General features: G+C 57.9%; 4 protein-coding genes across 5 annotated transcripts; 1 reads left to right on the forward strand and 3 right to left on the reverse strand.

Annotated features, from left to right (window-relative positions):
* Positions 1 to 1,330: 1,330 nt before the first annotated feature.
* On the reverse strand, positions 1,331 to 7,316 carry LOC125318363 (ras-related protein Rab-11A-like). Its single transcript, XM_048288988.1, has 5 exons — positions 7,221 to 7,316; positions 3,371 to 3,566; positions 3,102 to 3,295; positions 2,942 to 3,022; positions 1,331 to 2,718 (listed from the first exon to the last, which is right to left on the reverse strand). The coding sequence occupies exons 1-5, from the start codon at positions 7,258 to 7,260 to the stop codon at positions 2,579 to 2,581; spliced, it is 651 nt and encodes a 216-aa protein (XP_048144945.1). The 5' UTR covers positions 7,261 to 7,316; the 3' UTR covers positions 1,331 to 2,578.
* Positions 7,317 to 7,899: 583 nt separating this feature from the next.
* RAB25 (RAB25, member RAS oncogene family) lies at positions 7,900 to 12,081 on the reverse strand. The gene is made up of 5 exons (XM_048288794.1): positions 11,192 to 12,081; positions 10,083 to 10,278; positions 9,758 to 9,951; positions 9,517 to 9,597; positions 7,900 to 8,720 (listed from the first exon to the last, which is right to left on the reverse strand). The coding sequence occupies exons 1-5, from the start codon at positions 11,229 to 11,231 to the stop codon at positions 8,590 to 8,592; spliced, it is 642 nt and encodes a 213-aa protein (XP_048144751.1). The 5' UTR covers positions 11,232 to 12,081; the 3' UTR covers positions 7,900 to 8,589.
* A 96-nt stretch (positions 12,082 to 12,177) lies between these two features.
* Positions 12,178 to 14,054, reverse strand: LAMTOR2 (late endosomal/lysosomal adaptor, MAPK and MTOR activator 2). The gene is made up of 4 exons (XM_048288795.1): positions 13,939 to 14,054; positions 12,883 to 13,045; positions 12,689 to 12,778; positions 12,178 to 12,396 (listed from the first exon to the last, which is right to left on the reverse strand). The coding sequence occupies exons 1-4, from the start codon at positions 14,004 to 14,006 to the stop codon at positions 12,340 to 12,342; spliced, it is 378 nt and encodes a 125-aa protein (XP_048144752.1). The 5' UTR covers positions 14,007 to 14,054; the 3' UTR covers positions 12,178 to 12,339.
* A 413-nt stretch (positions 14,055 to 14,467) lies between these two features.
* Positions 14,468 to 26,294, forward strand: UBQLN4 (ubiquilin 4). Of its 2 annotated transcripts, XM_048288792.1 has the most exons (11): positions 14,469 to 14,642; positions 16,648 to 16,799; positions 19,115 to 19,320; positions 19,646 to 19,908; positions 21,083 to 21,241; positions 21,909 to 22,134; positions 22,511 to 22,650; positions 23,092 to 23,175; positions 23,772 to 23,887; positions 24,503 to 24,680; positions 25,091 to 26,294. In XM_048288792.1, the coding sequence occupies exons 1-11, from the start codon at positions 14,484 to 14,486 to the stop codon at positions 25,241 to 25,243; spliced, it is 1,836 nt and encodes a 611-aa protein (XP_048144749.1). In that variant the 5' UTR covers positions 14,469 to 14,483; the 3' UTR covers positions 25,244 to 26,294. The 2 variants fall into 2 exon arrangements, with proteins under 2 accessions (XP_048144750.1, XP_048144749.1); XM_048288793.1 differs by lacking the exon at positions 23,092 to 23,175 and having other exon boundaries at positions 14,468 to 14,642.
* The last annotated feature ends 1,130 nt before the right edge of the window (positions 26,295 to 27,424 follow it).

Here is a 27,424-nt window from a genome sequence, read left to right on the forward strand (position 1 = left end):
AGCCTGAGAGAGAGATATAACCGAACATAGAAGTAGAGTTAGGCTTGTTGTCTGAGTTTTGAGGCATATAGTATAATGGGAGAAGGAAAAAAATTAAAATAAAAGAAAATTAAAATAATGATGTTGCACAACTTGTAGAAAACAAAGAAGGGAAAGGGTTAATGTATTAAATGTGCTAAATTACATTAAGAACTTAATTTTATTAAAGTATTATTACTTAAGAAATTTGGTATCTGCTCCTGGTTTGTGTCTGTTCACACTTGAGGAAGGGCCGGGAGCAGTGCTTGGGAACAAGGCCCTGCTGGGCTGAGTTCCAGGGTAGTGGGGCTGGACCTCCCTCTGCCATCCCTCCTGGACCTCCCACCAGTCCCAGGCTTTTGGCAGCACTTCTTGGGGTTCATTAAAGCACTTGTGAGATGATAAGCCTCCTGAGGAAGCTGCTTCTCCCAGTCCTGGTGCAAGCGGGTCCCATGTCCATGGGCGACCCTGTGCCACATTTTGCCCTTCCCACTTCTTCATGCCAGCAGAAAACATCTAAAAACTGGAAAGGCTGGAACAAAACTGAGTTGCCGAGGCCAAAAGTGTCTCCATGAGTCTAAATGAACTCATCATCCCATGTGTCCATGCCAGTGCCAAGCTGATGGCACATCCAATGGCAGTGAGCCCCAAGGAGCGCTTGGCTCAGCCCTGTCCCTTTGTGGAGCCCTTTGGAGCAGCACCCGTACCCCGCACGCCCACCTCTCCAGCCGGTGGGGCTGACATCACCTCTTGGCACCGTGTTTTGGTGTGGGCAGATGGTGTGGGAGGAGGTGGTGCTTGGCAGCTCCAACTGGTCTGCCAGTTGCCAGGGCTTTGCCAGCTGAGGTGGGCATGGGGTAGAGCCCAGTCCATGGGGCAATGGTCACCATTCACCTGGGGACAGCCCCCAGCTGTGGTCAGACCCAGGGTATGGGAGAGGATGGGGCTGGCCAGCTCAGGGACTAGGCTGCCTCTGGAGGGGGCAGGGCCGTGGCGTAGGGACACAGTGCCAAGGGCTGGAGCCAGGGATAGGGTGGCTGCACTGTGGGTGGATAAAAAGGGGCACCCATACGGTGCATCCTCAGCTGCCCCTGTGCCAGCAGCAGGATCCAACCTGTTCTTCTAATCCTGAATTTCAAGCTCTCCCCTCTGGCCTCCCAGTAGGACATCCCCCTGCCCAGGCTACATTCACACCTTCCTCCCAACCCTCCTCCTCCTCCTCACCCTTCATTGCCTGTGGATGCTGCCCAGCTGCCCCATGTGAGGCTGGCACTGCTCCTGCCTCAAGGAAAGACCTGACAGAGAGAGAAAATGCCTCAACAGCAGTTTTATTTGGGGATTTTGCCTCAAATTCTGTTTCATCAACAAATTGTGCCCCAAGGGGAGACCCTGGCCCAGATCCTACTGGCACAGCCGAGTGAGATGCAGTGACTGCAGGCAGCTGTGAAAAGAAAGAGATTCCCCCAAAACCCCACACTGCGACAGGGGCCACGCTCCCAGCACTGGGTCAATGGGGAAGGCTTTCCCACCTGCACCCCTCTTAATTGACACCTGCCAATCACCCCTGCCAGCAGCACTGGGCTCAGCACAGTCTGTCCCAGCATCCTGGGTGATGTCCACCCTGGGGAGTGGCTGCTGTCCCCCAGGCAGGGGACAAGGCCACTGCCATCCCACCGATGCGGCAGACACTCCATGCAGTGGTGGCCTGTCCCCAGGCTGGGCCATGCAGCCACCAGCCACGATGGCCAAACACTCGAGCAGGGAAGGGCCAAGCCATGCCAGGGGGTCCTCACAGCTGGAGCCGAGGGGTCCCCAGTGCTGACACCGGCTCCCACACGGGAAGCTGCGCAGAGGGACCATGTGCCCACCCTCAGCACCTCATCCCTGCCCTCACCCTCAGCCCCCCAAATCCCCGGTCCCCCCTTTTCCCCTCCTTGGGGCTTCCCAAAGGCCAAGGCCCCCCAGCCCCTGCTCCATCTCTTTCCATGGAAGAATCACAGCTTTTCTTTTTGCTGGGGTCATGCTGCGGGGGGGGTCACAACACAAAAACAGTGTCACCCCCACCCCCACCCTGGATGGCCCCAGCAGCACCCAGAGGCACTCCCAGCTCTTGGTGCCGCAGGGACAGGGCTGGGCACAACCATCTGCATCACTGCTGGTTTCGCCAGGCAGGAGAAGGCTGCACCCAGTGTCCCCCTCCCCACCCACCCCACGGGGCTGCACACAGGGCGTCACCAAACAGGGACTCACCATGTTCGGGCTTGTTCAGTGCCACCCAGTCACCCAGTGACTGTGCCTGCAGGGCTAAAGGGAGCAGGGACACAGGGGATGGCATGTCCCCGACCTTGGGGAGAGAGGGGAGACACCCTGATGCTTTGCCTCCCCCCCGTTTTTGCTGGTCCTACATAAACACAGGCGAAGCAGCATATGGGCAGTGTGATGGTGCACACAAAAGCAGCCACCAGCCTGCACTGCTCAGGGAGCTGCAGCGGGCAGAGGTAGAGGGTGAGACATATGATGCCACCATGTGCTGGGTGGTGGGGGGGTCAAGGTGGGGGGCTCAGATGTTCTGGCAGCAGGGCGCTTGCCGACCCTCCTGCTGCGTGGGCAGCACCCGGATGGGCTCGATGGTGGTGGAGGGGCCGAACTCTGACTCCGGCTGCCCAGTGATCTGCCTCTGGGACACGATGCGGTAGATCTCTGCCAGCAGGGAGAGAAGTGAAAAATCAATTCTTTAGGTAGGTATTTCAGTGGGGGATCTGCTCCTTCCACAAACACAGAGCTCCAGGGGTGCAAATGCCCACCTCTCGCCCTCCAGGGGAGCAGGATTCCAACCCAGTACCCACCCAGGGGGTGTCCTGGGAGAACACAATGTCCAAAGCCATCTCTATTCCTGTCCCTCCCTTTCCTGGTTGCCCCTTACCCGAGAGGATGTTGTGGAAAGCAGTCTCCACATTGGTGGAGTCCAGAGCAGATGTCTCAAGGAAGGACAGCCCATTCTTCTCTGCAAGAACAGTGAGCTCAGGTGGGTGCCATGAACTCCAGCCAGATGGGATGGGGCTGGACAGGGTGGGGGAAGATACCTGCGAAGCCCCTGGCCTCATCGGTGGGCACAGCCCGCAGGTGCCGCAGGTCGCTCTTGTTGCCCACCAGCATGATGACAATGTTGGCATCAGCGTGGTCCTGCAGCTCCTTCAGCCAGCGCTCCGCGTTCTCGTACGTCAGGTACTTGGCGATGTCATAGACGAGCAGAGCTCCCACGGCCCCCCGGTAGTACCTGGGGGACAGTGAGGGGACAGGGTCACAGCAGGGCCCCAGGCAAGGGCCCCAGGTTGGGAGCAAGGAAACTCACGCTGAGGTGATGGCACGGTACCGCTCCTGCCCCGCCGTGTCCCAGATCTGAGCCTTCACTGTCTTGTTGTCCACCTGGATGCTCCTCGTGGCAAACTCCACCCCGATGGTACTCTTGCTCTCCAGGTTGAACTCATTGCGGGTGAAGCGCGAGAGCAGGTTGCTCTTCCCCACCCCAGAGTCCCCTATGAGCACAACTGGGGGGCACAAATACAGTGTCAGCTCCCCCAGCCACGCAGGAAAGCTGCCCATCCCACAGCCCGGCAGGGATGGGAGTGTCCCCATCTGCCCTCCCCATCTCCTTCTCACCCAGGAGAAGCTGACAGGTGAGGGGTAAAGCAGAGCAGGACCAGCTGCCTCCACTCCTCCCGGCAGCATCACTGCTGCCTATAAATACCCCTTGAGAAAATCCCTGCCGTCACTGGGAAGTTGCCAGGAGTTTCTGTCCCTGGGGATGGGAAAGCACCATATGCACTGATGTACCCAAAATGGGCAGAAAACCAGGGGCAGGACCTGTGTGGGGAGAGCCAGGCCAGAGGCCAGGCAGAGCTGGGGCTCCTCTTGCCAACCCTGTGTGCCCTCCAACCCTGAGAGCACATAGGAGGACTTAAAGACATGATTTGAAAGGAAGCATCCTCCTCCTCCTCCACTGCTGCTGGTCCAGCCCAGGAGCTGGGAAGTCCCTGGGTGTGGGTTAAATGCATTTTCTGCCTGTCCCAGATCTGGTTGGTTCCTGTAAAACCTGGTGAAACAGGCTCTGGGGAGCTTTATCACACACCTCCCCAGTCAAGTTTGTTGAGTTTATGACTCAACAGCTTTTTGGGTTTATTTTTTAAATTGTTTTTAATTCCCTCGCTGCCGACCCTGTTCATTCCCCAGGTGTACTCAGACACTTCACTTCGCCCACCTGTGGGACATGTCTCCACAGCAGGGCTGAGGTCACAGCCATCCAGTGACCATGGTGGGGAGGACTCAGGAACAGCAGCACCAGCAAGGGGCCACTGGGACACCACACACTGCAGGAGCTACAGCAAGGCACAGCTACACTCGCTCAAGGCTCAGCAGCCACCATCCTGCAAGGATGTTGCTCCATGTCCTGGATAACCCCTTCCCACCAGCTGCAGCCCGTAGACATGGCTCCCTTGCATGGTGCAGAGACTCCAACAGTGCAGCCACCCCGTCGACAAAACCCTCAGTGTAGGGCAGCCAGCAAACAGCCTGGCTCCAGGAAGCCCAGCAGGATGTGGAACAGCTCCCTAGGATCACCGAGGGGAACTGGAAGGCACCAGAGCATCACCAGCAATTGCTGTGTCAGGACAGCCAGCAAATGAGGGAAGGGCAGCTCCTCCATAGCATCACAAGGTGGTTTGGGTGGATGGGACCGTAAAGCCCATCTTGTTCCACCGCCTGGTTCCACTGTCCCAGGTTGCTGCAAGCCCCGTCCAACCTGGCCTTGAACACTTCCAGGTATGGGACAGTCACAGCTTCTCTGGGCAACCTGTGTCAGGGTCTCCCCACCCTCACAGCCAAGAATTCCTTCCCAATAGCCCATCTATCCCTGCCCTCTGGCAGTGGGAAGCCATTCCCTGTGTCCTGTCACTCCAGGCCCTTGTCCAAAGTCCCTCTCCAGCTCTCCTGGAGCCCCTTTAGGCACTGGTCTAAGGAGCCTTTTCTTCTACAGGCTGAATATCCCCAACTCTCCCAGCCTGGCTCCAGCCCTTGAAACATCTCTGTGGCCTCCTCGACTTGTTCCAGGAGCTCCACATCCTTCCTGTGGTGGGGGGCCCCCGAGCTGGAGGCAGCTTTGCAGGGGAGTCTCACCAGAGTGGAGCAGAGGGGCAGAACCCCCCTGCTTTGCCCAGCTGCTGGGGAGGCTTCTCAGCTGCTGCCCACTACACAGAGCTCTGAGAGGACCATAACAGCCTGGACAAGATGGTAGGAAATGCAGGCCAGTGGCGAGCCAGGTTCATTACCACTTTCTGAGCCTCGAAGTTTTGATCTGAGCTCGGTTGTTTACCAGCAACAGGAAATTGCTGCTTCCCCAGCTCAACTGCCACAATCCCCATCCTGGCAGTGCCTGCTCCATGGCAGGCTCCAGAGGGCTTTGGACCACACCAGGGATGCAGGGTGGGTGGTGCAGGGTCCTGCAGCCTGTGCGGGTGATGAGCCCCATGTCCCTGAGCTTCAATGGCTTGAGGAGCTGGAGCAGCATCCCCCACCCCAGGTACAAAAGCATTTGGCACATTCTGTCCTCACTGCCTCTGAACACATCCTGCAAGCACTGGTGAACATCCTCGGCACACCACGTCTCACTGCAGGGAGGGAATCAGCCTGGAGCTCCACACAGGGCCCCAAGGAAGGGTCCCAGGAGCAGCCATGCCCAGAGCTGTTCCTCAGCTACAGAGCCCCTCCAGCGGTATCAGGGCCTTGCACAGCTGGAATGTGCATTGTGCTTTGCAACAACTCATGCTCCCATTTCAGTGGAGCTCGGGATAAAGCTGCTTCCAGCTGTGACAATCTCCGGGGAGAGGCTGGGCTCGCAGAGCTGTTGGACGTGGCAGCACTAGCCCAGCTCCATGCCCCTGGACGCTGCATCCCCCTTCGACTTTGCTCCTGCTTTGGGAGGGATGAGCTGCCCTTGCATTGAAAACTGAGTTTTCCTATTTTTCAAGGACTCCAGAGACCACCATGAGACCCAGGAAGGGAATGAAGAGGCTATGGTGAGCTGCTCCCAGCCCTGGCTCCTGTAGGATGACAGGGTATGCATAGACACAGGAGGACCATGTGCTGAAGCCCCCTCAGAGCCACGCTGCTGGCACAGCATGGGGCAGGAAGTGCAGAACAAAGCAGCTGGGCGTCGTACTTGAGGCACTGCTCAGCATCAGAGTTTCCCCCACACCAGGTCCCAGACTAACTCCAGGGAGGAGGATTTTCCTGGGCAGTGGCCAGGGAAGGTGTGCAAGGAGCCAGGGGCTACCAGCATGTTGCTGGCTGGAATTACATCGTGTCGGTGGCTAGAATTACTCGGGGCCCTTCGAGCAGGCTGACTCACAGCCGCCCACTGGTGAGCTCACACCCTGGATTTTATGGCTCAGGAGGCTGTGGCATTGCCAAGATGTCCCTTTGCTTCCCCAGCACCTGCTTTGGCCACAGCAGACCGCAGGGGAGCCTGGCATGCACAGGGGTGTGGGCGCTTCACGGGGATGCGGGGCTCCCACAGCCAGAAACGCCAGCGCTGGGTCCTCAAGGGCCTGTCCCTGTCCCCCAGCCGCCCCGTGCACAGCAGTGAGCTCATACACGACCAGCACCAGGAAGGACATGCCCGGATCCCTGGATCCTTCCCCTTCACCGCAGCCGGGGAGCAGCACGGCTTTCTCTCCTGGGGTTGATTCCTCAGCTCCCAGATGTGCTCCCACGGGTGCTCAGGGGCCGACACGGCACCCACAGAGCCCCACAGACCAGCCTTCCCCACCACCCCCGGGAGCAGCACCCTGCCCTGGCCACAGCCACCCCTCCCCGGACGCCGTGCGCTCAGGCCAGGGCTCCAGCCTCCTCCCGCAGCAGCAAAGAGCTGCTGTAAGGAGCACCGGACCTCAAACCATCAGACCAGCTCCAGCAAACCCCCCGAGCATGGCAGCGTCTCAACCCCAGCCCCACCAGTATCCACCCTCCTTCCCAGCACAGTGGAACACCACAACAAGCCCCCCCCGCCCCGTCCCGAGAACTGGCTGTTATATCCCAGTACAAGCCCCAGCCTCCAGTCCCATCCCGAGCCAGCCCTGACGGCAGCGGGCTGAGACCGGGCACAGCTCACTGCAGGCACGGCCAGCGTGGCCGGGCAGCAGACCCACCTTTGAAGAGATAATCGTACTCATCATCCTTGCCCCGCATCTCGCCCAGCACCACAGCCCCACTCCCACTGGGCCAACTGGGATTTCCGGGCCTTATCCAGCCCTGGCAGGGGCTGTCCCCCGCCACCCATTGGTGGCCACAGCCTTTCCTGCTCCACACCCATTGGCGGCCGGGGCTGCCCGTCAGCACTCAGGTGTGCTCACCTAGGCCAGGTAAGGGGGGCAGGGATGCTGCATGGCGGCAGGGACAGGCCACCGCCTGTGTGTGCTCCTGGGGGGGACAGTGACGACCACGCGCTCCACGCAGAACCGTGGAGCTGGGCTGGCACGTCTGGCGTGGTGCAAAGGGAAAGCGAGTGAAAACACAGAGAATCCAGCAGGAATTCTCGCGTTTCCGAGGGGTTTCAGATAACTGGCAGAGGCTGCGTCATCATTTGAACGGATAAAGTTCAAACAGGGGACGTAAACTGGGAAAGGCTGCATGGGGAGTGGCACAGCGGGAGCATGGCTTTAGGGTGGGAGTGGGCACAGAGGGAACATGGCATCGGGGTGGGAGGGGGCACAGGGGAGCCATGGCATCCTGCTGGGCTGCTTTGGAGGCCACGATCTTCAGCACATCATGAAGGTGGGGACCCAGGGCGTTGACCGCAAACACGCAGGAATTCCAGCTCAGTAAACCTGCATTTCACAAGTCCTTTAATGATTGCGTCACACCCGTGCTGGACACAGAGCTGCTCCCGGCCCCACGGCACTGGGCCCCGCGCTGAGCCCTGTTCTGCCATGCAGACAGCAGGCACCTTTGCTTGGTCTGGCTGTCACACTTGCCCCATGTCTAAGGATGGGACAGATGTCTAGGGATGAGACAGCCAAGGGCTGAGTGCTGCCACTTCACTCCTGAGGGCTTGGCTCAACTCCAGAGCAGTCCCTGGTGAGACAGACACCTGTTGGTCAGCCACATCCTCAGCACGTGGCACAGGGTGGCCCTACAGGAGCAACCCCAGGGGCAGAGGCAATCAGAGAGCTCCCGTTGCTGGCATGATCCTGCCAAGAACCTCCTGGCTTCTTCCCCAGAGGTGCCTCAGGGGTGTCCTGGTCCTTTGCCCTGCAGGTCCACAAGGGCTGATACGGTGCGTGACAGTGGTGATGCTAATCAGGGCCCAGCAAAAATGAAACAGAGAGAGAAGAGCTCCTGGAACTGGTGCTTCTCACTGTTTATGGCAGAATTTGGCTCCTGTCCAGGCTGTTGGTCCCCACTGCACCAGGACAGGGATGTCACTGCAGGCAGGGTGACACCAGCCTGTGCTGGATGCCACTGGTGTGTCCCGGGGCCGTGGGGTTCCCCGGGGGCTTCCCGGGGTGCCCAGCGGGCTCAGAGGGCCACGCAGCACGGGCGCCTCTCCGCCTGTGCCGGGGCCGTGCTTGCGGGGTTCTCGCTGGCAAGTGACACCGTGTTGCTTTGGCTGCTCCTCTGCTTCTGCTTCTGCACTTTGTAGAAGATTTCTGCAAAAGAAGTGCCAGGAGGTCTGTGTGCCAGCCACGGCCCCCTGGGGATGCAGGGACAGCTTCAAGCCTGCAGCCCCCACTGCTTGCCCACAGCTCGGCATTCTGGTGGCTCTCCTTCCCCTCTACACAGGGAGGGGTGACTTGAGGGGTGACAGGGGAGCAGCTCCCACAGGGTGCATCCCTGAGAGGCGCCTGAGGAACACCCTGTGCTTAGGCAATTTCCTCTTGCCCAACCTGGGATTAGTGCTTCACCCTGTGCTGGGGCTGGCAGCTCACTGGGCCAGGCTGGTTCAGCACAGCACTGCACGGCACAGCATGGCGTGGTACAGCACTGCACCGCTTGGCATGGCTCAGCACGGCATGGCACACTTCACTGTCCGGATGCTGCTGCCATTCCTGGAGAGCTGCTCTTGGACTCCATCCCTGTCCCCCCAGGTCCCCATGGCTGGTTTGGCAGGATGCTGGAGACATCAAGTCATGAGCCCAGGACAACAGGAAGGAGACTGGAGATTACGGGGGAGAAGCAGCCCCTGGGGCTTCAGGGATGCCCAGGGGCTGTGAGAACAAAGCTGCGGGTGTGGGGAGCGAAACGCCCAGCACCAAAGGCTGAAAACCAAACCAGCCAGAAAGACAACACCAAAACCAGCCCCAAAGACCTCATGAAACTAGCTCCAAATAGCTCAAGTGGAGCAGGGAGAGAAGTGCTGCACATCGTCTGCCCAGCCCTGTGTCCCTGGGAAGCTACCCTGTGATGCCCTGGGACCCTGCTGCACCACGGCGCCAGTGTCCCTACCCTTCAGGATGGTCTCAAATGCTTCCTCAACATTGGTGGAGTCCAGTGCCGAGGTCTCGACGAACAGCAGCCCGTTGTTGTCTGCAAGGAAAGGAGCCCCTGAGATGATGCAGACCCCAGTGAGGACGTGGCTCCAATCCGGAGCACCTTTAGAGATGTTTAGGTATCTGCAGTGGTGCAGGTCCACACTATTGGAGAGGTTCTCAAGCCCTCAGCCCTGTGGCAGGGTGCCAGCCTGTACCTGCAAACATTTTTGCCTCCTCCATGGGCACCTCCCGAGCCTGTGCGAGGTCAGTCTTGTTCCCCACCAGCATGACAACGATGCTGGCCTCAGCATGGTCGTACAGCTCCTTCAGCCAGCGGTCCACCACATCGTACGTCTGGTGCTTGGTGATGTCAAACACGACCAGGGCACCCACAGCCCCCCGGTAATACCTATGACACAACCCCATCATCATTCCATGCTCCAGATCTCCCCCCAGCATCCTCACCCATGGGGCTGAACCATGAGAGCATTCCCCTCCAGGTCCCAGGAGAAGCACGGATTTCAGGCCTCCCATCCTTACGCTGAGGTGATGGCGCGGTACCGCTCCAGTCCGGCAGTGTCCCAGATCTGAGCCTTCACCACGGCGTCTCCCACCAGGATTGTGCGGGTGGAGAACTCCACGCCGATGGTGGTGCGGCTGTCGTGGTTGAACTCGTTGCGGGTAAAACGAGAGAGCAGGTTTGTTTTTCCCACCCCAGACTCCCCGATCAGGACGACTGTGGAAGGAAGGAGAAATCCCACTGGACTGCCCCAGCTACCAGCACTGGTTACATGGGCATTGCTTGCTGTCTGATGACCCCAGACAGGCTGCAGCGCCTGGGCAGCTGTGTGGGTTTAACCCCTGGTGTGGTCACTCCTTCAGCAAATGGGGGTCCCCGTGGCAGCCCAACTGTGCTCCCTAGTGCTGGTGCAGCCCCAGAGCTGTTCAGGGGGGCCATGGCTACTGCACTCTGGGCAGCAGGAGCAGGGTGAGGATGTTGGTGAGTCCTGGGTCACCCTGCTGCAGTGGGCACCCAGAACGGGCGGCACACCGGAGCCTGTCTGTCTCCACTCGCCCAAAGGGAGCACTGAGCTCCAGCAGAGTCCAGCCAGTAGCACCTGGCAGAAACCGGGTGGGCCCAAAGAGCTCAGGATGGGAGGTATGAGGCTGTGCCCCCATTTCTCCAGCTCACGTTTGACCCCCATGTCCTCTGCATGTGCCACCACCCAGGTCACCACAGCAAACGACTTTTCAATGCCCACTGCTCTCGGGGGTTACAGACTCTCATGGCATTTATGTCTCACACACTCATGCCCCAGCTTTCACAGCCCCATCCCACACCAGCAATTTGCCTGGCACTCTACACCTGCAGCCTTGGGATGAGTGTGGATCTCCCCGGGCCCCTGTGCACCCTGGTGCCGCTCACCAGCCCTGGCCTCACTGCTGTCAGTGGTCGGTGCCTGCTCCCCAGTCCCCTGACCTTGTGTAGCTCCCGATGCCCATCACAGCTGCAGGGAGAGTCAACAACGTCCCAGCTCGGGACACAGCAGCTCAGCGGAAAAGGCACCCTAGTTCCCTCCCCGCAGCTCCTGGCTTTCTGCTCCACCCCTTTTGGGGAAGAGGGGGGTCGCATCGAGCGCAGGACTCACCCTTGAAGACAAAGTTATAATCCTCTTCGGCGCTGCCCATGTCGCCCCGGTTGCCGCCTGCCCTCGCAGTGCCGCCCGGGGTTTCCTCCTTCCCGCTGCCAAGCCTCGAGCAGATGGCGGGGCGGGCCGGGCTCCCGGAGGCGCCGAGGGAGGAGACGGAGCGACCGAAGGTTCCTCTCTGTCGGGGAGCGAGCGGAGCCAAGGGGGTCCCGCGGAGGGTCTGGGGCAGCGGCGGCGGCACAGGCGGGGTTGGCGACAGCGCGGCCGGTTGACTCAAGGGGTGGGACTGGGTGTCGCAGCGCAGGTTGGGCAGGTAGTGTCACCCCTGGGACCGTCACGGGGTGGCTGGAGGAGGAGCCAGGGCCTGATGCTGAGTGCGGGGTAGGCTGGGGCAGCGAGGACAGCATGAACAGTACGGGCAACACGGACAGCGTGGTCAGGGAAGGGTGCGAGGGCACTGTGGGGTGTGAGGGCAGTGTGGGCAGGGGCAGCGCAGACACAACAGCGAGGGCAACCCGAGCAGCGTGCGCAGTGAGGGTGGCACGGGCGGGGAGGGCAGCGATGGCAGAGCGGGGCAACATGGGCAGAGCGGGACAGTGTGTGGTGCGATGGCAGCAAAGGCAGACCGGGGCAGCAAGGGCAGAGGAGGGCACTCTGGGGAGTGATGGCAGCGAGGGCAGCTGTGCCAGGAGCAGAACCCCCGCTCAGCCCGGCTCCCGCCGGCCGTGAATGTTCCCTCGCCTCTGCTGCCATCGTGTGAAAGCCAGGGAAACTGGGACGGGAAGGAGCCCCCACCACCCCCAGCTATCCCAGTGCGACCAGCAGGGCTGTGCAGGGGCTCGGCTCTGTTGTAACCCCTCTTCTTTGACAGCAGCCCCTTGCAGGTTCTTGTCTTTCCCCAGGGCAATGGGCACCTCCAACTCCCAGCCCAGCCGGGTTGTGTTACCCCTCAGCTCCCGCAACAACAGACGCAATGGACACAAACATCAAACACACTTTTATTCCCCCAGCTTTTGTATTCCCCCCACCTTATTTTTAGGACCACACTAGAGCTCCGGGATGCCCATGGGGCCACTCACACCCAAGCCACGGCGGTGACGGTGATGGCTTTGGAGCCCAGTGGCACCTCGGAGCCCTCCGCTGCCTGCTCACGATGCGGCCACCTGCGTGAGCGGCTCCTCCAGGTACTGGACCAGCGCCTGTGCCTGCAAGCAGAAAATGGCATGAGCCATGCATGCGCAGGTGGGTTTTGCAACCTGTGTGCCCACTGCCCACTTGCTTATTGTAATTTATATTTCAGTTTAGAGCCTTAAAAAGGCGTGATGTGGCACCTGGGCAGGCATGGGGGACAGAGGAGTCTCTGCAAGGTGCAAAGAGTGTCCCAGGCATGGCAACTTCCTCCAGCCCTTCCATCCCAATCCTCTTCAACAGCTCTTTTCCACACCAAGGCAGGGATGCAGGCCTGCAGCCCCCCGGCCACCTCCCCACCAGCATTACCTTGGCCTTCAGCATCCCAAATCCAACTGTCTCCTTGGCATACATGCAGAGCAGCAGGTTTGCCACCCGTGTGATGGCCACTCGCCCCTCCTGCCCAGGGAGAAACAGCACCTGTCACACCCCAGCTTGGCCTGGACCCCCAGCACCACAGCCAGGTCCCCAGGGAGGGCAGGGCAGGGCCCAGCCCCACATACCATACAGTCCATGAGGATAAATTTGAGGTTGTCCTCATTGAACGCCTGGTGCCCATTCTTGTCATAGGCCACCCAGATGTTGCTGGCGATGGCTGCAGTGACCCTGGCATCAGTGTCCCCATAGCCCGAGTAGGCAAGCAAGGACCCCTCGTTGTTCAGCAGCCTGGGAAGGACACAGTAGGGCAAACTGATGCCTTTAACACCAGACCCCCTTTCAGTACCAGGAGTAGAGCAAACCCTCCCACCCAGTCCCGAGCACTGTTCCCAAGACACCCTCACTTTGCAGGCGTTTTGGCAGGGGGTGAAGGGGGCTTCAAAACCAGAAAGCTCTGCAGTGGCACCAGGCCTGAGCAGGGCAGTGCAAGGCTGTCGTGGCTGTCTGTTGAAGCAGTGGGACCTGCCAAAGGCTGGGCATGAGTCTGCTGGACAAACACTACACTGTGCATGGCCCCAGGTCTGTGCATGGCCCTGGCACTGCGCACGAGGCATCCCAGCACCAGGCATCGGGAACGGTGCAAGGCCACAGCCCCACACACTGTGCACAGCCCCAGCACCGTCTGTAGCCCAGCACCGTGCAGGAGGTGTGTGTGGCCTCAGTCCCATGCCTGCCCCTGGTGCAGCCCCTCACCTTCCCCAGGCAGGGACAGGAGCATCCCTGGGCAGGGGCAGGAGCAAGGGCAGGCAGCATCCTTGGGCAGGGACAGGAGCAGGGGCTGGGGGCAGGGGAAAGGCAGGCAGCATCCTTGGGCAGGAACAGGGGCAGCATGCCCGGGGCAGGAGCAGGGAGCATCCCCCAGTGCAGGGACAGGGGCAGGCAGCATCCCTGAGGCAGGGGCAGCATGCCCGGGGCAGGAGCAGGGACAGGGTCTGGGGCAGGAGCAAGGGCAGGGGCAGGGACGGGGGAATGGTAGGCAGCATCTCCGGGCAGGGGCAGCATCTGCCGGGGTAGGTACAAGGGAAACAACACCGGGCAGGGAAAGCATCTCCCCGCAGTGGCGTCACCCCCATCAGGGACTGCCCGGTGCCCGCCGCCCCCCGCCCGGGCCCCGCACTCACAGGGTGCTCTGGACGCCGCCGGTGTTGGCCTGGCTGAGCACCTGCGTCAGGGCCTTGGGCCGCAGCATGGCCGCCGCCGGGACCGCGGGGCGGAGGTGGGGCCGCGCCGGGCGGGGCCGTCACGGGGCCGCGCCGGGCCCGGAGCATCTCGGGGGCTGTAGTCCCGCCCGGGCCCGGCCGGCGTCCCCGTGGGAGGGGGGCCCGGGGGCGCCCCGACTCCAGAGGGGCCTCGGCAGCAGAAAGGGGGCACGGGGCAGGCATGGGCCCTCGGTGACCGCGGGGGTCCGGGATAGAGCCGGCTAAAGGGGGGGTCATTGGGGGCACCGGTGGGGCAGCACCCCCGTCCCCAGGCTCTGGCACCCTCTCTGCGCTCTCGTTCTGCCTCGCTCGCCCCTGCGAGCCCCCGCCCCGCTCTGCCCCCCCGCCCCCGGCGCTGCCGCTGTCCCTCCGGGCCGACGGGGGGCGCTGTCGCGGGCCGAGGAGGTGCTGTGGCGCCGCTCGCGGCTCTCTGTGGCCGTGGCCCGGGCTGGCGGCGGGCGACGAAGATGGCGGAGCCGAGTGGCGGCGGCGGCGGCGGCGGCCCCGGCCCCGGGCCCGGCGGGGAAGGCCAGGCAGGGCCCGGCGGGGCGCTCATCCGCGTCACCGTGAAGACCCCCAAGGACAAGGAGGAGATCGTCATCGCGGACGGCGCCTCCGTGCGCGAGGTGGGGGCGGGGGCAGGCCGGGGGGGGGGGGCGGAGAGGCCTGGGGGGGGCTGTGGCGGGTGTTGAGGGGCGGGGGCGGTTGCTCTGGGGGTGCTGAGTGATCGAGGAGTGGGGTGAGGGTTTTTGGGGAAGGGACCTGAGTTTGGGGCCGGGGAGGAATTTCGGGCGGGCGTGAGGAGCGGGGAAAGGGGGCTCTGGGCTGGGGGGCGGTCAGAGGTTCCGGGGGGCCTCTCGGAGACCCGGATCAGGGCTGGGGCTGGCTTCGGGGGCACCCCGGGCCTTTCGGGGTACCCCGGGCCTTTGGGCCTTGCTGGAGCCAGGGTGGGAGGAAGCGGGGAGAGCTGAAGGAGGGCAGGTGCTGTAGGGCTTTGGAGGGGAAACAGTCCCGAGGGCGGGAGGTGGTCCAGGGGGCTCACCTGTGGGAGGGGTCGTAGGTGTCGAAACCACAATAGTTGAGGGACTCGGAGAGCGGCTTTGGGGGTGGTGGCAGTGGGAGGGGTGTGAAGGACCGGGGTGGGGTCTGGGGGCCTGGCCCGTGGGCTGGGTTGCGTGGGAGAGGGAAGGAGAGTGTTCCCTGAGCGGAGGTGTAGGAAAGGTGTTGGGATTGTGGGCAGAGCCGCATGGGTGTGTGGGGGGCGGCTGGGGAGGGCATCTGGGGTCCTGGGGTGGATCTGGACTTGTCTGGAGGCAGATTCTCTGGGCGAGGGGAGAGGAGCCGGACAGATGTTTGGGGCCAGCGTTGGATGAGGTGGAGGAGAGGAAAGATCAGCCCTTCCACGGGCGGGCTGGGGGGGCTCTGCACCTGCTTGGGAGCGGGAGACGGCTGGGATTGGCAAGGGCTGACTCCACGGCTGGGATTAGCAAAGGCTGGGATTGGCAAGGGCTGGTCCTGGCACTGTGGAAGTGGCGATGCCCACTGGGACAAGGTGTCATGGGCTCTGCGCTGGGCTGGCTGCGTGCTTTGGTTGGGCGCAGGGCACGAGGCCGGCGTGTGAAGACCCTGGCAGGGATCTCTGGGCAGCAGTTCATGGCGTGGGCAGGGGCTGTGCACGTGTGGCACTCCTGCTCCTTTCCGGTCTGCTCCGGGGAGCCCATTGGTACAGGGGGTGTGGAGTGAGGGCTTTGTGCAGGGAGGGCACAGAGCTGTGCGGGGGGGAACACGGAGCTGCGTGGGGACATAAAGCTGTGCAGGAGGGGATACAGAGCTATGCAGGCAGGGAGGGACACGGAGCTGCGTGGGGAGGAATGCAGACAGGGTGATCTGGGGCCAGGGCTGTGCTGTCCCCAGCCTTGTTTTTAGAGTTCTGGTGTGAAGACTGAGAGCTCTGGAACAGGTGTGTTTCACTCTCCATCCTGGCATTCCCCTCTGAATTCCCTATAGTTTGTGTATTCCAAGTGCAAGGCTTTATTTCCTTCAAAGCAATTTGGGAATGCCCCAGCAGGGCCAGCAGTGAGAGTCTTGTTTGCAGGTGCAAATCCCAGAACACCACACAGTAAGGAAGATGTGTCCATGCTCTGTGGCACGCTCACAGGGAATTCAGTTGCAGAAATAGGAATTGGAGAAGACCTAGTTTGTTTCCATTGGCTGATAAAGGATTGTTCCCTTTTCCATAGAGCTCTGTCCTGTATTAAATCAGAGTTTGGCTTTCCTTAGGAAAAAAACGCAAATGAGCAGACAAAACCAGCTCAGTCATTCAGGATAAACGGTGTGTTTGGGTTAGGCCTGAAGCACAATTGGCTTTGGAAGCCTTCAGCTCTTCTGAGGGAATGGCTCTGTTCTTTCTGAGATTTACTCCACAGTTTGTGATTTCAGAGCTTGTCTTTGCTTTGGTTTGGTTTTCCTTAACACCTCAGACATCATCAGCAACTGATGACTGTGTGGTACCTGCATGGGCTCTGAGGGCTTGTCAGTTCCTTGTGCTGTTCCCAGAGTGGATGTGATCCCTGGAGCTTTATGTTACTGGTATCAATCCTTTGCCTGAAAAATGCTCTGTTTGTTTTTCAGTTCAAAGAAGAGATTTCTAGACGGTTTAAAGCCAAACAGGATCAGCTGGTTCTGATCTTTGCTGGGAAGATCCTGAAGGATGGAGACACGTTGAATCAACATGGGATCAAAGATGGGCTCACTGTGCACTTGGTCATTAAGACTCCGCAGAAGTAAGAGTTTGGTTTCAGGGGGGCTGGGGTCAAATGGGGGTTGGGAATAACTGATTTTGATGATCCTGGTGAGCTTTCCCTCCCCCCAGCTGTGCCACGCAGCAATGGGGTTTGTCACTAACCTGTCCATGGATGACACGGCTGTGATGGTGTATGGCAGGTACCTGGAGGGGCTGGTCCTTTAACATGACCCATGTGTGTCTTGGAAGAACCCATGAGAATTGGATACTGGTTCTAGCAAACCAGCAAAAGTTCTAACAAAAGTTGCTGATAAAAGAAATTACTTTCCCAGTGAATTTGTGTTGCTGTAGAAGCCAATACCTGGGTTTTCTGTCACCTCCTGCTACATACTCAGCTCTGAGCCTGCTCAGGCTCTCTGAGGTGCCACAGGGGGCACACAGCATGCAGAGTCCTGTGGGGCACCTGTGTGGCCCCTGGAGGCTGCACTGTCTGCCAGTGCAGACAGTGGATGCTCCACGTTGGGAGTGCTCAGAGGCTTGGGCTATGCAACCACGGGCACGGGGCAGTGTGGGGGTTCACTCATGTGGTGCTGCAGGTGCACCCCGTGGCAGTTCCCCGTGGGCATGTGGCTTGTGCAGCACAGACCTCGGCCTGAGAACGGGACACAGGACTGACTGCGGGTTTGGCTCTTCCCAGCACTTTCCAGAGGGGTGGTGAGCCTGGAAGGGTTTTGGGAACAGCTGCTGTGCTTTAGTTGCAGCCACATTTCATTGATCTTGAAAGGCCCTTCGCAGCTGTGCCTCGGGCTCCAGCTGCAGTGTGCCCCAGCTCCCAGGGAGCTCCAGGGCTACGTCTCTGTGCAGTTCTGCTGTCTCCTGGGAGAGCTGCATTAATTAAGATTTTTTTTTTCCACGTTTTTATTTTTTCCACCTGTTTTTTTTACAAACACAAGGAAGTGTACTGTCAGGTTCTGCAGGAGCTTCTCCTTGCATTCTGCCTCTCCAGGTAGCCTGAGAGCCTGATGCTGTTTCTGCTGTCTCCACTGTAAATGTGGTATTGGTGAACCATTTCAAAGGGTGAATCCGAGCTGTCCTGGGCTGCTCATTTTTCTCCTGCTCATAGTCCTAGATAAGGGCTTACTGAAGACATTACAGCCTCTTCCTGTGAGAAGAGGCTGAGAGAAACCAAGTGCCCTTTCTCTAGCTTCCTTCTTCCTTTTTTGTTCAGCTTCCCATTTGCTTTGTTTCCCCACTCTTTGCCTCTCTCAGTGGCCACTGGTTTCCAGCAGCAGTTGGGTTAGTTTGGACAGTGGACAGGGACCTTCAGGGTTGATTTTTCAAGTTCTAGAAGACTGAAAAAGGAAAGGAGATAGAGAAAAGGAATAATTCTTGGTTTGGGAAAAAAAAATCAGGAAATGATTGTTCTTATTGTCAGAGGTATAATAGCGTTATTTGAGGTGAGTAAAGTGAATTTTGTGGTCTAATTTAATGAAAGCTCTTCAACACTAGTCCAGGACTCCCTGTTGTGACTGCAGAGGCTTCAGAAAATCTTTAAATGTTCTCTTTCAAATTCCTGTAACACTCTTGAGGAGTAACTGTGGTCACAAGGTGCTAACCTGGGTTGGTGTGTTCAGCAAAGCTGATGTCCAGCACCTGCTGCGTGGTGGCTTACAGCACAGTGTCTGTGTGGGTGTGTTAAAAGAAGCTCCAGACAACTTGTGTTAGAATAGGAGCCTCCAAGGTATCATCAAGGTACAGCCAGTGGCAGAGCTGGGAATTTGGAGCCAAGCTGGCCAGAAACGTTCCGTAGCTTTGTGAGACAGGTGCTGGCTGCCTCGTGCCTCAGTTTCTCTCTTTGTACAGTAATGCTCGTGCTTCTTTTTGCCCCAGAAGCACTGATAGGAATATTCAGAAGTGCACATTCTTGTTTACCCCATCCACTAGCCCTGCTGTAACCTCCTGTGGTTTCTGTGGGAGCAGCAGAAGGATTCTCCTGTTTGGAGCACACTCATTGCTCAAGGATATGGCTGCAGTAAATAGTTCAGTGGGATTCAAGGAAGAGCTGGATACAACTCAGGGTAAGACCCGTCCAGCGGCTCTGCGTGGGCCAGGACAACATGTCAGGGGCTGCAGTGCATCAGGATGGGAGGCAGATTCCAGCAGATGGAAGGCATCTGTGAGCACAGCTGTGGATCAGTGCAGCCAGAGATGGGATGGAAGCTGGGGCTGGCTGCTGTGAGGATGACTGGTGTGCTGGGAGCCCGGTCAGCGTGGGGTGCACATCTTGTGCCCCCGCAGAGGACTCCCCTTGCCCTTCCCTGGTACCAAGAGTTTAACACTTTTGATCCTTTGCAGGGTCCAAGATTCAACATCTGCTGCTTCTGCCCCCAATGCTGCTTCTGCCCCCACTGCAAACCCTTCTTCTCCTGCTGCCTCATCTCAGCCCTCTACATCCAGCAGTGCTGGTCCGGACGCAGGGAGTGGCAGCAGACGGAGCAGCGGGTCAGGGACCATGGGAGGTCCTGGAGATGGAGGCCCCAACAGTGCCGCATCCATCCTGTGTAAGTGGGGGCTGTGAGAAGGAAGAATTTTCTGGGATTACACCAAGGAGCTGGGGTTCTTGACCCCTGTTGTTGTCTCTGCTTGCTGTGGGCTTTGCATGAGTCACTCCCATGGCACAGCTCTGTGTCTGTGCTCAAGGTAATGCCACAAGCCTTAGTGAAGTGTGCGTGTAGGGATGTCCTTCCTCAGAGCTGGCTGCCGTAGGAACACAGGATACCCCTGGATTTGTGGGGATGCAGTTCAGCTGATGTGCCCATCCTCTTTTTGCAGTTGCCGACAGTTACTGACTCATGCCTCTCTTCCCATGTGTTGTTCCCTATCCAGCTGGCTTCGGTGGCATCACTGGGCTGGGCAACCTTGGGATGGGCTCTGCCAACTTCATGGAGCTCCAGCAGCAGATGCAGCGGCAGCTGATGTCCAACCCAGAGATGCTTTCCCAGATCATGGAGAATCCCTTGGTGCAGAACATGATGTCTAACCCTGACCTCATGAGGCAGATGATCATGGCCAATCCCCAGATGCAGCAGCTCATGGAGCGAAATCCAGAGATAAGCCACATGCTCAATAACCCAGAGCTCATGAGGCAGGTGAGTCACACCAGGGCTCAGTAAAGAGTGTTGAGGAGAGTCTTTGTGGACCAGCATCAGTGTCTGCACTGCAGAGGTGGAGTGGGAATGCCAGAGCAGTGGTTTTGGAGATCTCTTCCTTCCTGCTGTGAGCTCCCCACAAACAGATGGTGGTCTTGAGTTATGTGAATACTGATTATTCAACCCACATGCTTGCAACTCTTACCTCACTTTCAGAGCTATTGAATCCATGGTGTGTTGGGAAAAAAAGGATGCTGGGATTTTCCTAGCATGCTGCCTACAAGGCTGCTGTGTTCTGATTCAGGAATGGGAGTAGAAGCAGTGCTGGAAAAGTGAAGCTACTGCGAAAGCTCTTTGTTTCTCTCTAGTTCTCTTGACAGATTACGGTGGAGACTCCAGAGCTGTACAGTGAGTGTTTCACTACCTGTATCAGCGGGGAGCACTAGTGTAGGCTGGGATCCCAGAGGGCTCTCATTTTTCCCAGAACAGAGAGGACCCGTGTCCAGAGGACTGGCTGTCTGGAAGAGCAAAGGTTCATTGGAAGGGAAGCCTAAGGGATCAGTGAGAGTCTGGGTGTTAATAGCTGTTGACAGGACTCTGCTGTTTCCTGGGAAGGCTTGTCAGGAGGATTGTGCTGAATGGGCCTAGTTTCCATCTGCTTCTCGGCTATTCTGCTTTCAACCGTGTCGGCCATACATGAAATTCCAGAGCTGCAGGACTAAATTGTGAATAATCTGTACTTAAGCAGTTCCTCAAATGAGACCTGGATATTCTTTGTGCAGGGGAGACCCATCAAAAGTCTGGAGAGGGTGGAAGGATTCACTTTCCCGGTCGTTGTATGTAGTCTGTCCAGTCTGAGTGGGAACATATGGGTGTTGGATGTTTGGATGTCCTGATACTGCTTAGGAACAGAACAGTCTCATTGAGCTGAACCGAGGCTGAGAAGGAAGAGAGCTGAGCAAGGCTGGGGAGGAGCCTGGATCCCTGGGCTCTCTTTGCTTGGATAAATGATCTCTCTGCTCTCTGCCTGTGAATAGGGTTTAGTTATCTTCTTTCTCCTGGGAGCTGAGATTTAACTCTTTCAGGTCTTGGCTGCTGACCAGGCTCTTGGTTCACTCTGGCCTTTCATGGTGCACGTGGGCCTGAGCTTTCCACCTTTTCCTTCTTCTCCCAGACGATGGAATTGGCTCGTAACCCTGCCATGATGCAGGAGATGATGCGGAACCAGGACCGTGCTTTGAGTAACCTCGAGAGCATTCCAGGAGGATACAATGCCCTGCGCCGGATGTACACGGACATCCAGGAGCCCATGTTTAGTGCAGCCAGGGAGCAGGTATTGGCTGTGTTCTTGTGAGTGGGGTCTAGTGTGGAAAGGGGGTCCTTCTCTGTCCCCTGTGCTGGGGGGGCAGTTTTCCTAGAGCGTGGCTCTTCATCTCTCCACTCCAGTGCAGGCACTGGCCGGAGAACATGGTACAGTGCCTCTCGTGACATGGGTTGAGGTGTCGGAGGAGAGACCTGCTCTGGCTCCTCCAGTCCCCCAGCAGGCTGGATGCCAGCCCTGACCGACAGGCAGGCCCTGTCACCATTAGCACAGCCCTCTGCTCCCTGGATTAGCTGGAGCCTGACGCCTTTGGAACGGAGCTGGCTCAGATCCAGTTGGCTGGTAGTGCAGGAGGAGGGAGCATGGGTCTGGCTGCAGAGGGCTGTGCAGACATACTCCAGTTCAGCATTACCTGCTGGTATGTCCGGGTGCTTTGAAGGGTGTTTTGAAGCCCTGCATTTGGGATCTGACCCTGGGGCTGTGGCCACTCCTGAGCCTGGTCTTTTTCTGAGTGAGGCGTGTTGTGGATTGCAGATTTCTCAGGAGGCGGATCATGGCACGGGTTTAGCAAATTCTGGACTTGGCTGAATATGATCGGCTGTTCCCTGGCTCAGTCAGTGCTGGGGTTGGTCTGCTGGGACTAACTGATTCCATCTGTTTCTTTTTTTTTTCTCCCTAGTTTGGCAACAATCCTTTCTCTTCCTTGACGGGGAATTCTGACAGCTCGAGCTCTCAGCCTTTGCGGACGGAGAACAGAGAGCCATTGCCAAACCCCTGGAGCCCCACACCCCCTGCTTCCCAGAGTCAGGCGCCCAGCAGTGAAGGGAGCACAGGCTCGGCAACCACCCAGGGCACCCCAACTGTATCCAACCCCTTCGGGCTAAATGCTGCCAGCATCGGCGCTGGTACGTAAGGGAGGAGCCTGAGGGTGCTGCTGGCTGAGCAGGTCACCCAGGTTTCCTTGGAGAGCCAGTCCCTCTGGCATTTGAGCCCTGTCTGTGGCTGTTCTCCAGAGGAATGGGTCTAGCCTACTTGCAGACACAAATGAATTATTCTGATGCGCTTGTTGCACGGTTCCTTTGGGAACTCTGCTGTCCCTGCAGCTCCCAAGAGCAGGAGAGTGGCCAGCAGAGCACTGCCATGGCTGTCCACAGCAATGTTCGCTGCTGGCTGGGGCGATGGAGTACAGGCAGTGCTGTCACCTGTCACGTTGTATTTCAGGCAATGCCGTGGTGCTCAGGCTCATCAGGGGTTTTCCTTTGTCTTCCCTTCCTCTTGCAGGCATGTTCAACAGCCCAGAGATGCAAGGACTCCTGCAGCAGATTTCGGAAAACCCTCAGCTGATGCAGAATATGATCTCTGCCCCCTACATGCGGAGCATGATGCAAACTCTTGCCCAGAACCCGGACTTTGCAGCACAGGTAAAAGTGTTGCAGTTGTCTGCTGTTGTCGGGCAGGCCATGAACCCAGTGTGAGGTCAGTCTGCTGCTGAGGTCAGACTGGTTCCTCCTGCAGACACTGGAGCAGAGTGAATACACAGTTTGGCTGTATTTCTCGATAGCCTGAAGGCAGCCCTAGCTCTGAGCCCTGTGTGTTTGCAGAGCCCCTAACACAAGAGGTGGCTCTCAGAGGAACATGGGAATGGCCCTCCTCTTTGCCCATGGCCAAGTGGCCCCAACTCAACACTGCTGTCAGGAATTGAGCTGTCCTGTTTTGGTCCCCCTTAGCAGGGGAGTGTGTTGAAAGCCCAGGGAGGGAGTCAGGGGCATGACTGACCTGTTCTTCATGGCTTAGTTGCGTAGGGTTTAACAGCAAGTGGCAGCAACCCTCTGACCCTGCCTACGTGTGCTGTCTCTTGCTAGATCATGGTAAATGTCCCCCTCTTTGCTGGGAATCCACAGCTTCAAGAACAGCTCCGCCTTCAGCTCCCTGTCTTCTTGCAGCAGGTAAAGGCCTCTGGCTGGCCCTGTGCTGCCCTCAGCCCCTGGCTCCAGAGCTTCTCCCCCCACTATGGGACAGGCAGGATCTCAGCTGCTTGGTCAAGTGCACTAGGAAGCATGTGGGCTTGGGGTGGCTGGGCTGAGGAAGGAAGGGGGTTGCACAGGGGAGACAAAGAGGAAGAACTTGGTTAGACAAGGTAGTCTGAATTAACTCATCTGAATTACTGGAAGATGGACTCCAGATCAGGCTTGTTAAGATACTTGGAACCCCTGTATCTCGCTGTGCTGAATTTACAAAAATTACACAGCTAATTGTGCTAGAGCAGCTGGTTCTCAGGTAAATCAGAGTCCAAAGGCATGTGCCCCCAGTTCTAATCTGATTCACCCAGTTCGTTTAGGAAACCTGATATGAGCTCTGTGAGTGTCCCTGCAGGTGAGCCCTGCAGTCTGGAGCCTCGGAGGAGGATCCAGACATGAAGGCCAGCGCTGGCCGCAGGCAAGAGGCGCAGCTCGGCACTGGCTCGGGTGTGACAGTGGTGGAGCTCTGTCTGCCTGAGCTCTCGCTGGTTGGTACCATGGTGTCTCTCTGCCTTGGTCCCCAGATGCAGAACCCGGACTCCCTGTCCATCCTCACCAACCCTCGCGCCATGCAGGCCCTGCTCCAGATCCAGCAGGGACTCCAGACGCTGCAGACGGAGGCCCCCGGACTAGTGCCAAGGTATGGAGTGCTCCGGAGTGGGGCCATGCAGGCAGAGCTGCCGTACCCAGAAGCAGCAGGCAGAACTGGCTGTGGATTCATCCGGGAGATCTGCTTAGGGTGCTCTGTCATGGGGACTTGTGCAGGTGTGTGCCTGCTCTGAGCAAGCTAATTAGCACTTGCTGCTTGCTTGTGCTTCACTGGGAAGTCCTTGACCCTTTCGTTTTGGAGAAAAGGTTTGGAATGCACTTGGTCCCTCCCCCATCCTTTGTTTGCTGCATTCAGTGTGGACTGAACTCAAGAACTTTATCTCTGGAGAACGGTATGAGATGGACAGACACAAGGCTGGGTGGGTGTGCTGGGGCAGGCTGATCTACTGGGAGCCCCCTGCTCACTGTCACCACGGGTCATGCTCCATCACAGCAGTTCTCTGCAGGCTTTTGTTAGCTCTGCTCACTCCCAGTGCCATGTGTGACCAGGACAGGGACGCAGCCGGTTCTGTTTTCAGAGCTGCCCTGTAGCAGGGCCTCAGTGAGGGCCAGCCCAGTCGAGCCTGCTGGTGCCCTGCTGCCCCACTCTGGGGGGGGTGCCCAGAATGCCAGTGTCACCCTGAGCATGGCCTGCCTTCCTCTTCAGCCTCGGCTCCTTCGGCATGCCCCGGATGCCCCCGTCCTCCACAGGAGGAAGCACAATCCCGGAGAACCCCGTTCCCTCCGCTTCAACGCCGGCCAGTGCCTCTCCAACTGGGGGTGGTAACCCTCATCAGCAGCTCATGCAGCAGATGATCCAGCTGCTGGCCGGAGGAAGCTCTCAAGTACGTAACACCCAGCGGGTGCTGGCACAGGCAGGGAGGTCTCCAGGGGGGTCCCCACCCCACCCCACTCAGGGAATGTGGTCCCCAACAGTCTCTTGTGGCTGTGGTGCTCTAGGCCAGGTTTGGTGTTGGGGTCTGGCTGGCTCTTTGGGGTGTTGAACTCTTTGAGAGGTTTAAGCTCAGCGTGCTGGGGATCCTTCTTCCTGCACTGCTGCCACTGTCAGTACTGACCCAGTCAGGACTGACTCTGGTGTGGCTGCTGTGCCACAGCCCAGAGGGATGTGGGGACTGTCCCCACACGAGCCTGAAGCCGAGCCCGGGGTTCCTGCACAGCCATGGCTGCTGGCACTGCCCGTGTTGGATGCTGTCTGTGCTCTCTGACTCCAGGGTCTCTGTCCTTTCCCTCACAGGTGCAGAGTCCCGAAGTGCGATTCCAACAGCAGCTGGAGCAGCTGAATGCCATGGGCTTCATCAACCGTGAGGCCAATCTCCAGGCGCTCATCGCCACTGGTGGGGACATCAACGCAGCTATCGAGAGACTGCTGGGCTCCCAGCCTTCCTAAACTCTGTCCTGCTGCCCCACAGACGTCAGCACATGCATCCATACACATGCACAGGGGATCTTTCCGGAAAGCCCGCCATCATTTTCATATCTGACAGCTGTCCATGTATTTAAAACAAAAAGATACAGCTTAACCCCTGACCTTCCTACTAAGTTAAGATTTCATGTTGAAATGCTCTTTAACTGGCTTGTATGTGGATTCCAGTTCTCATCGTGGCCACAGAGACTTCAGATGTGTATTTTTTCCTAAATATGCCCTGTCTCAGACACTCTTCTCTCTTTCTCTAGATGGTAGAGGCGATACTTCTAGTTACTTACCTGAATGATTGTGTTTTGAGTAGCTTGATTTTAACTGTACATGATTCCCTCCCCTAGCCCTCCTTTCAGGCAAATATTTAAAAAATTGAGCCAAGTTTGGGGATTGGTTATTTCTCTCAGCATCTTATTGAGAATGGATCAAAAGAAAAATTGAAATTACCTGAGAATTTCTGATGTCATTTGTCTTAATGTTTCCTGGGATGAACCGAGCCCGTGTCCCTCACTCACAGGTGCCTCCGATCTCCTGGTAGAGGGTTAATGGGTGCAAAAACTGCATTTGAAGTGTGGCCTCTTTACACTCTGGGGGTGGTGTAACGGAGACCAGAGGTCTGCAGCGACCAGGTGTGCTGTTCTTGACTTTGAGTTGAAGGTGCTGTGAAGAGGAAGGTGTTTGGAAGGTGTGTTTCTGCCCAAGCCATGTAGTTCCTGTTTGGAGGTTTCAGGGGCATTGACTCCTGTGCTCAGTGGGCTCATTTCTACAAGTGTGAAAACTAAAAAAGAAATGGAAAAATAAGCTAACAGTCTTTTGCTTCACTGGAAAATGTTGAAGTTCATGTTCTTCCCAGTTTAGATCCATCCTCCACCCCCCTTCCATTCTGGTGTGTTTGAATGTTCTGACTCTCCAAGAGACTCCCCAGGACCAGCAGGGTGGTATTTCCCAGGAGCCTCCATGGCTGTGTAATTTGCATACACCATTTTTATCAAAGGAAAATAAATGCGCACAACCATCTGTCTCCCTGCATCCCTGTCTCATCCTTGCCTGTCTTGGCTCAGCTGGGCCAGTTCCCACTTACTTGGGATTAATCTGTCCTGTCCTGTCCCCCGTGCTCAGCTCAGGCATGGGGGTGTTATGCTCCCTGCCCACCTGGCCCCGCTGCCTTCCCTTGTGGCCAGGAAACCTTTGACACTTCAGGAATGCTGCTGAAGCTTCCCAAACGCTGGTCCTAAAGTGCAGGTTTGGAAGCTTCCTTTGAATTAGAGTTGGCAATTAGCAACTCTTGGAACTGTTGAGAGCTGGGAGTTAGTGTTATTTGATAGTTTTAAGTTTCTTTCAGTGTGGGAGGATTGGGCAGAGAGGGAACAGCAGGTTTGCTGCATACCTGTAAAACCTGCTGCACCCAGCTGGCTCCGTAGCTGGAACTGGGATCGATGGGTGTTCATGCTGCTGAGAGTGTAGGTGGTGGTGGTGGAGAAAACACAGGGCTGGAAACGCTCCTGCCTCTGTGTGTGCATCCTAATGAGACTGCAATCCCTTGGAGGAGGATTTAGAAAGCAGCTTTAACCTCTTCTGGAGGCTGTGCACAAACGTGTGGATTGCTTTGTGCAACCTCTCCTCAGATGAGGGAAGTTTGCACAGAGCTGGTGGGGTCAGAGCTCTTCCCAAATGTTACCGATTGGCCCCTTTGCAGCTCAGAACACGCTCCTGAAAAGGCCTGGCTGAGCCTTGGGATCTCCTCAGTGTCCCTTGCCAGCACTAAGGTCTGTGTGTCCCTGCACACGCCAGCTCTTGCAAGGAATGTGCTCGTGGGAGGATGGATGGTGCAAGCAGGGAAGGGAGGGAGCAGAGCGGGTGCGCAGGGTCACAGGGAGATGTACCCCCATGGTGACTTTGAACCTCTGAGGAGCAAAATTATTCCCAACCATGTTGTTTCTGGCCAGGCAGAAATAGTCCTCCCACCCCCTCAGTGTGTTGGTCACCACAGTGCAAGGGGTCTGTGTGTGTGAGGGGATCTGTGTTGGAACAGGGACTTGGAGGGATGGAGCAGTTTGGTGACTCCAAAGCTGACTGGGAATAAATCCCTGCATGGTGGAGGAATCCTGCCACAGTGTGTGCAGATGGCTGTGAGCCACTGAGGAGAGTCCA

The sequence above is a fragment of the Corvus hawaiiensis genome, chromosome 29, assembly GCF_020740725.1.
Source record: "Corvus hawaiiensis isolate bCorHaw1 chromosome 29, bCorHaw1.pri.cur, whole genome shotgun sequence".
Lineage (NCBI taxonomy): Eukaryota > Metazoa > Chordata > Aves > Passeriformes > Corvidae > Corvus > Corvus hawaiiensis.

What these genes read in the sequence shown, in the direction of transcription:
- LOC125318363 (XM_048288988.1), bottom strand. Translation starts at nt 7,260, where the DNA reads ATGCGGGGCAAGGATGATGAGTACGATTATCTCTTCAAAG. An exon ending in TACCGTGCCATCACCTCAGC is followed by an intron (nt 3,296 to 3,370) that starts GTGAGTTTCCTT and finishes ACTGTCCCCCAG; the next exon opens with GTACTACCGGGGGGCCGTGG. An exon ending in TTTCCACAACATCCTCTCGG is followed by an intron (nt 2,719 to 2,941) that starts GTAAGGGGCAAC and finishes CCCTGCTGGCAG; the next exon opens with AGATCTACCGCATCGTGTCC.
- RAB25 (XM_048288794.1), bottom strand. Translation starts at nt 11,231, where the DNA reads ATGGGCAGCGCCGAAGAGGATTATAACTTTGTCTTCAAGG. An exon ending in TACCGCGCCATCACCTCAGC is followed by an intron (nt 9,952 to 10,082) that starts GTAAGGATGGGA and finishes GTTGTGTCATAG; the next exon opens with GTATTACCGGGGGGCTGTGG. An exon ending in ATTTGAGACCATCCTGAAGG is followed by an intron (nt 8,721 to 9,516) that starts GTAGGGACACTG and finishes CTTCTTTTGCAG; the next exon opens with AAATCTTCTACAAAGTGCAG.
- LAMTOR2 (XM_048288795.1), bottom strand. Translation starts at nt 14,006, where the DNA reads ATGCTGCGGCCCAAGGCCCTGACGCAGGTGCTCAGCCAGGCCAACACC. An exon ending in TTATCCTCATGGACTGTATG is followed by an intron (nt 12,779 to 12,882) that starts GTATGTGGGGCT and finishes CTCCCTGGGCAG; the next exon opens with GAGGGGCGAGTGGCCATCAC. An exon ending in TTGGGATGCTGAAGGCCAAG is followed by an intron (nt 12,397 to 12,688) that starts GTAATGCTGGTG and finishes TTCTGCTTGCAG; the next exon opens with GCACAGGCGCTGGTCCAGTA.
- UBQLN4 (XM_048288792.1), top strand. Translation starts at nt 14,484, where the DNA reads ATGGCGGAGCCGAGTGGCGGCGGCGGCGGCGGCGGCCCCGGCCCCGGG. An exon ending in CAGTGCCGCATCCATCCTGT is followed by an intron (nt 19,321 to 19,645) that starts GTAAGTGGGGGC and finishes TTCCCTATCCAG; the next exon opens with CTGGCTTCGGTGGCATCACT. An exon ending in TGCTGCCAGCATCGGCGCTG is followed by an intron (nt 22,135 to 22,510) that starts GTACGTAAGGGA and finishes TTCCTCTTGCAG; the next exon opens with GCATGTTCAACAGCCCAGAG.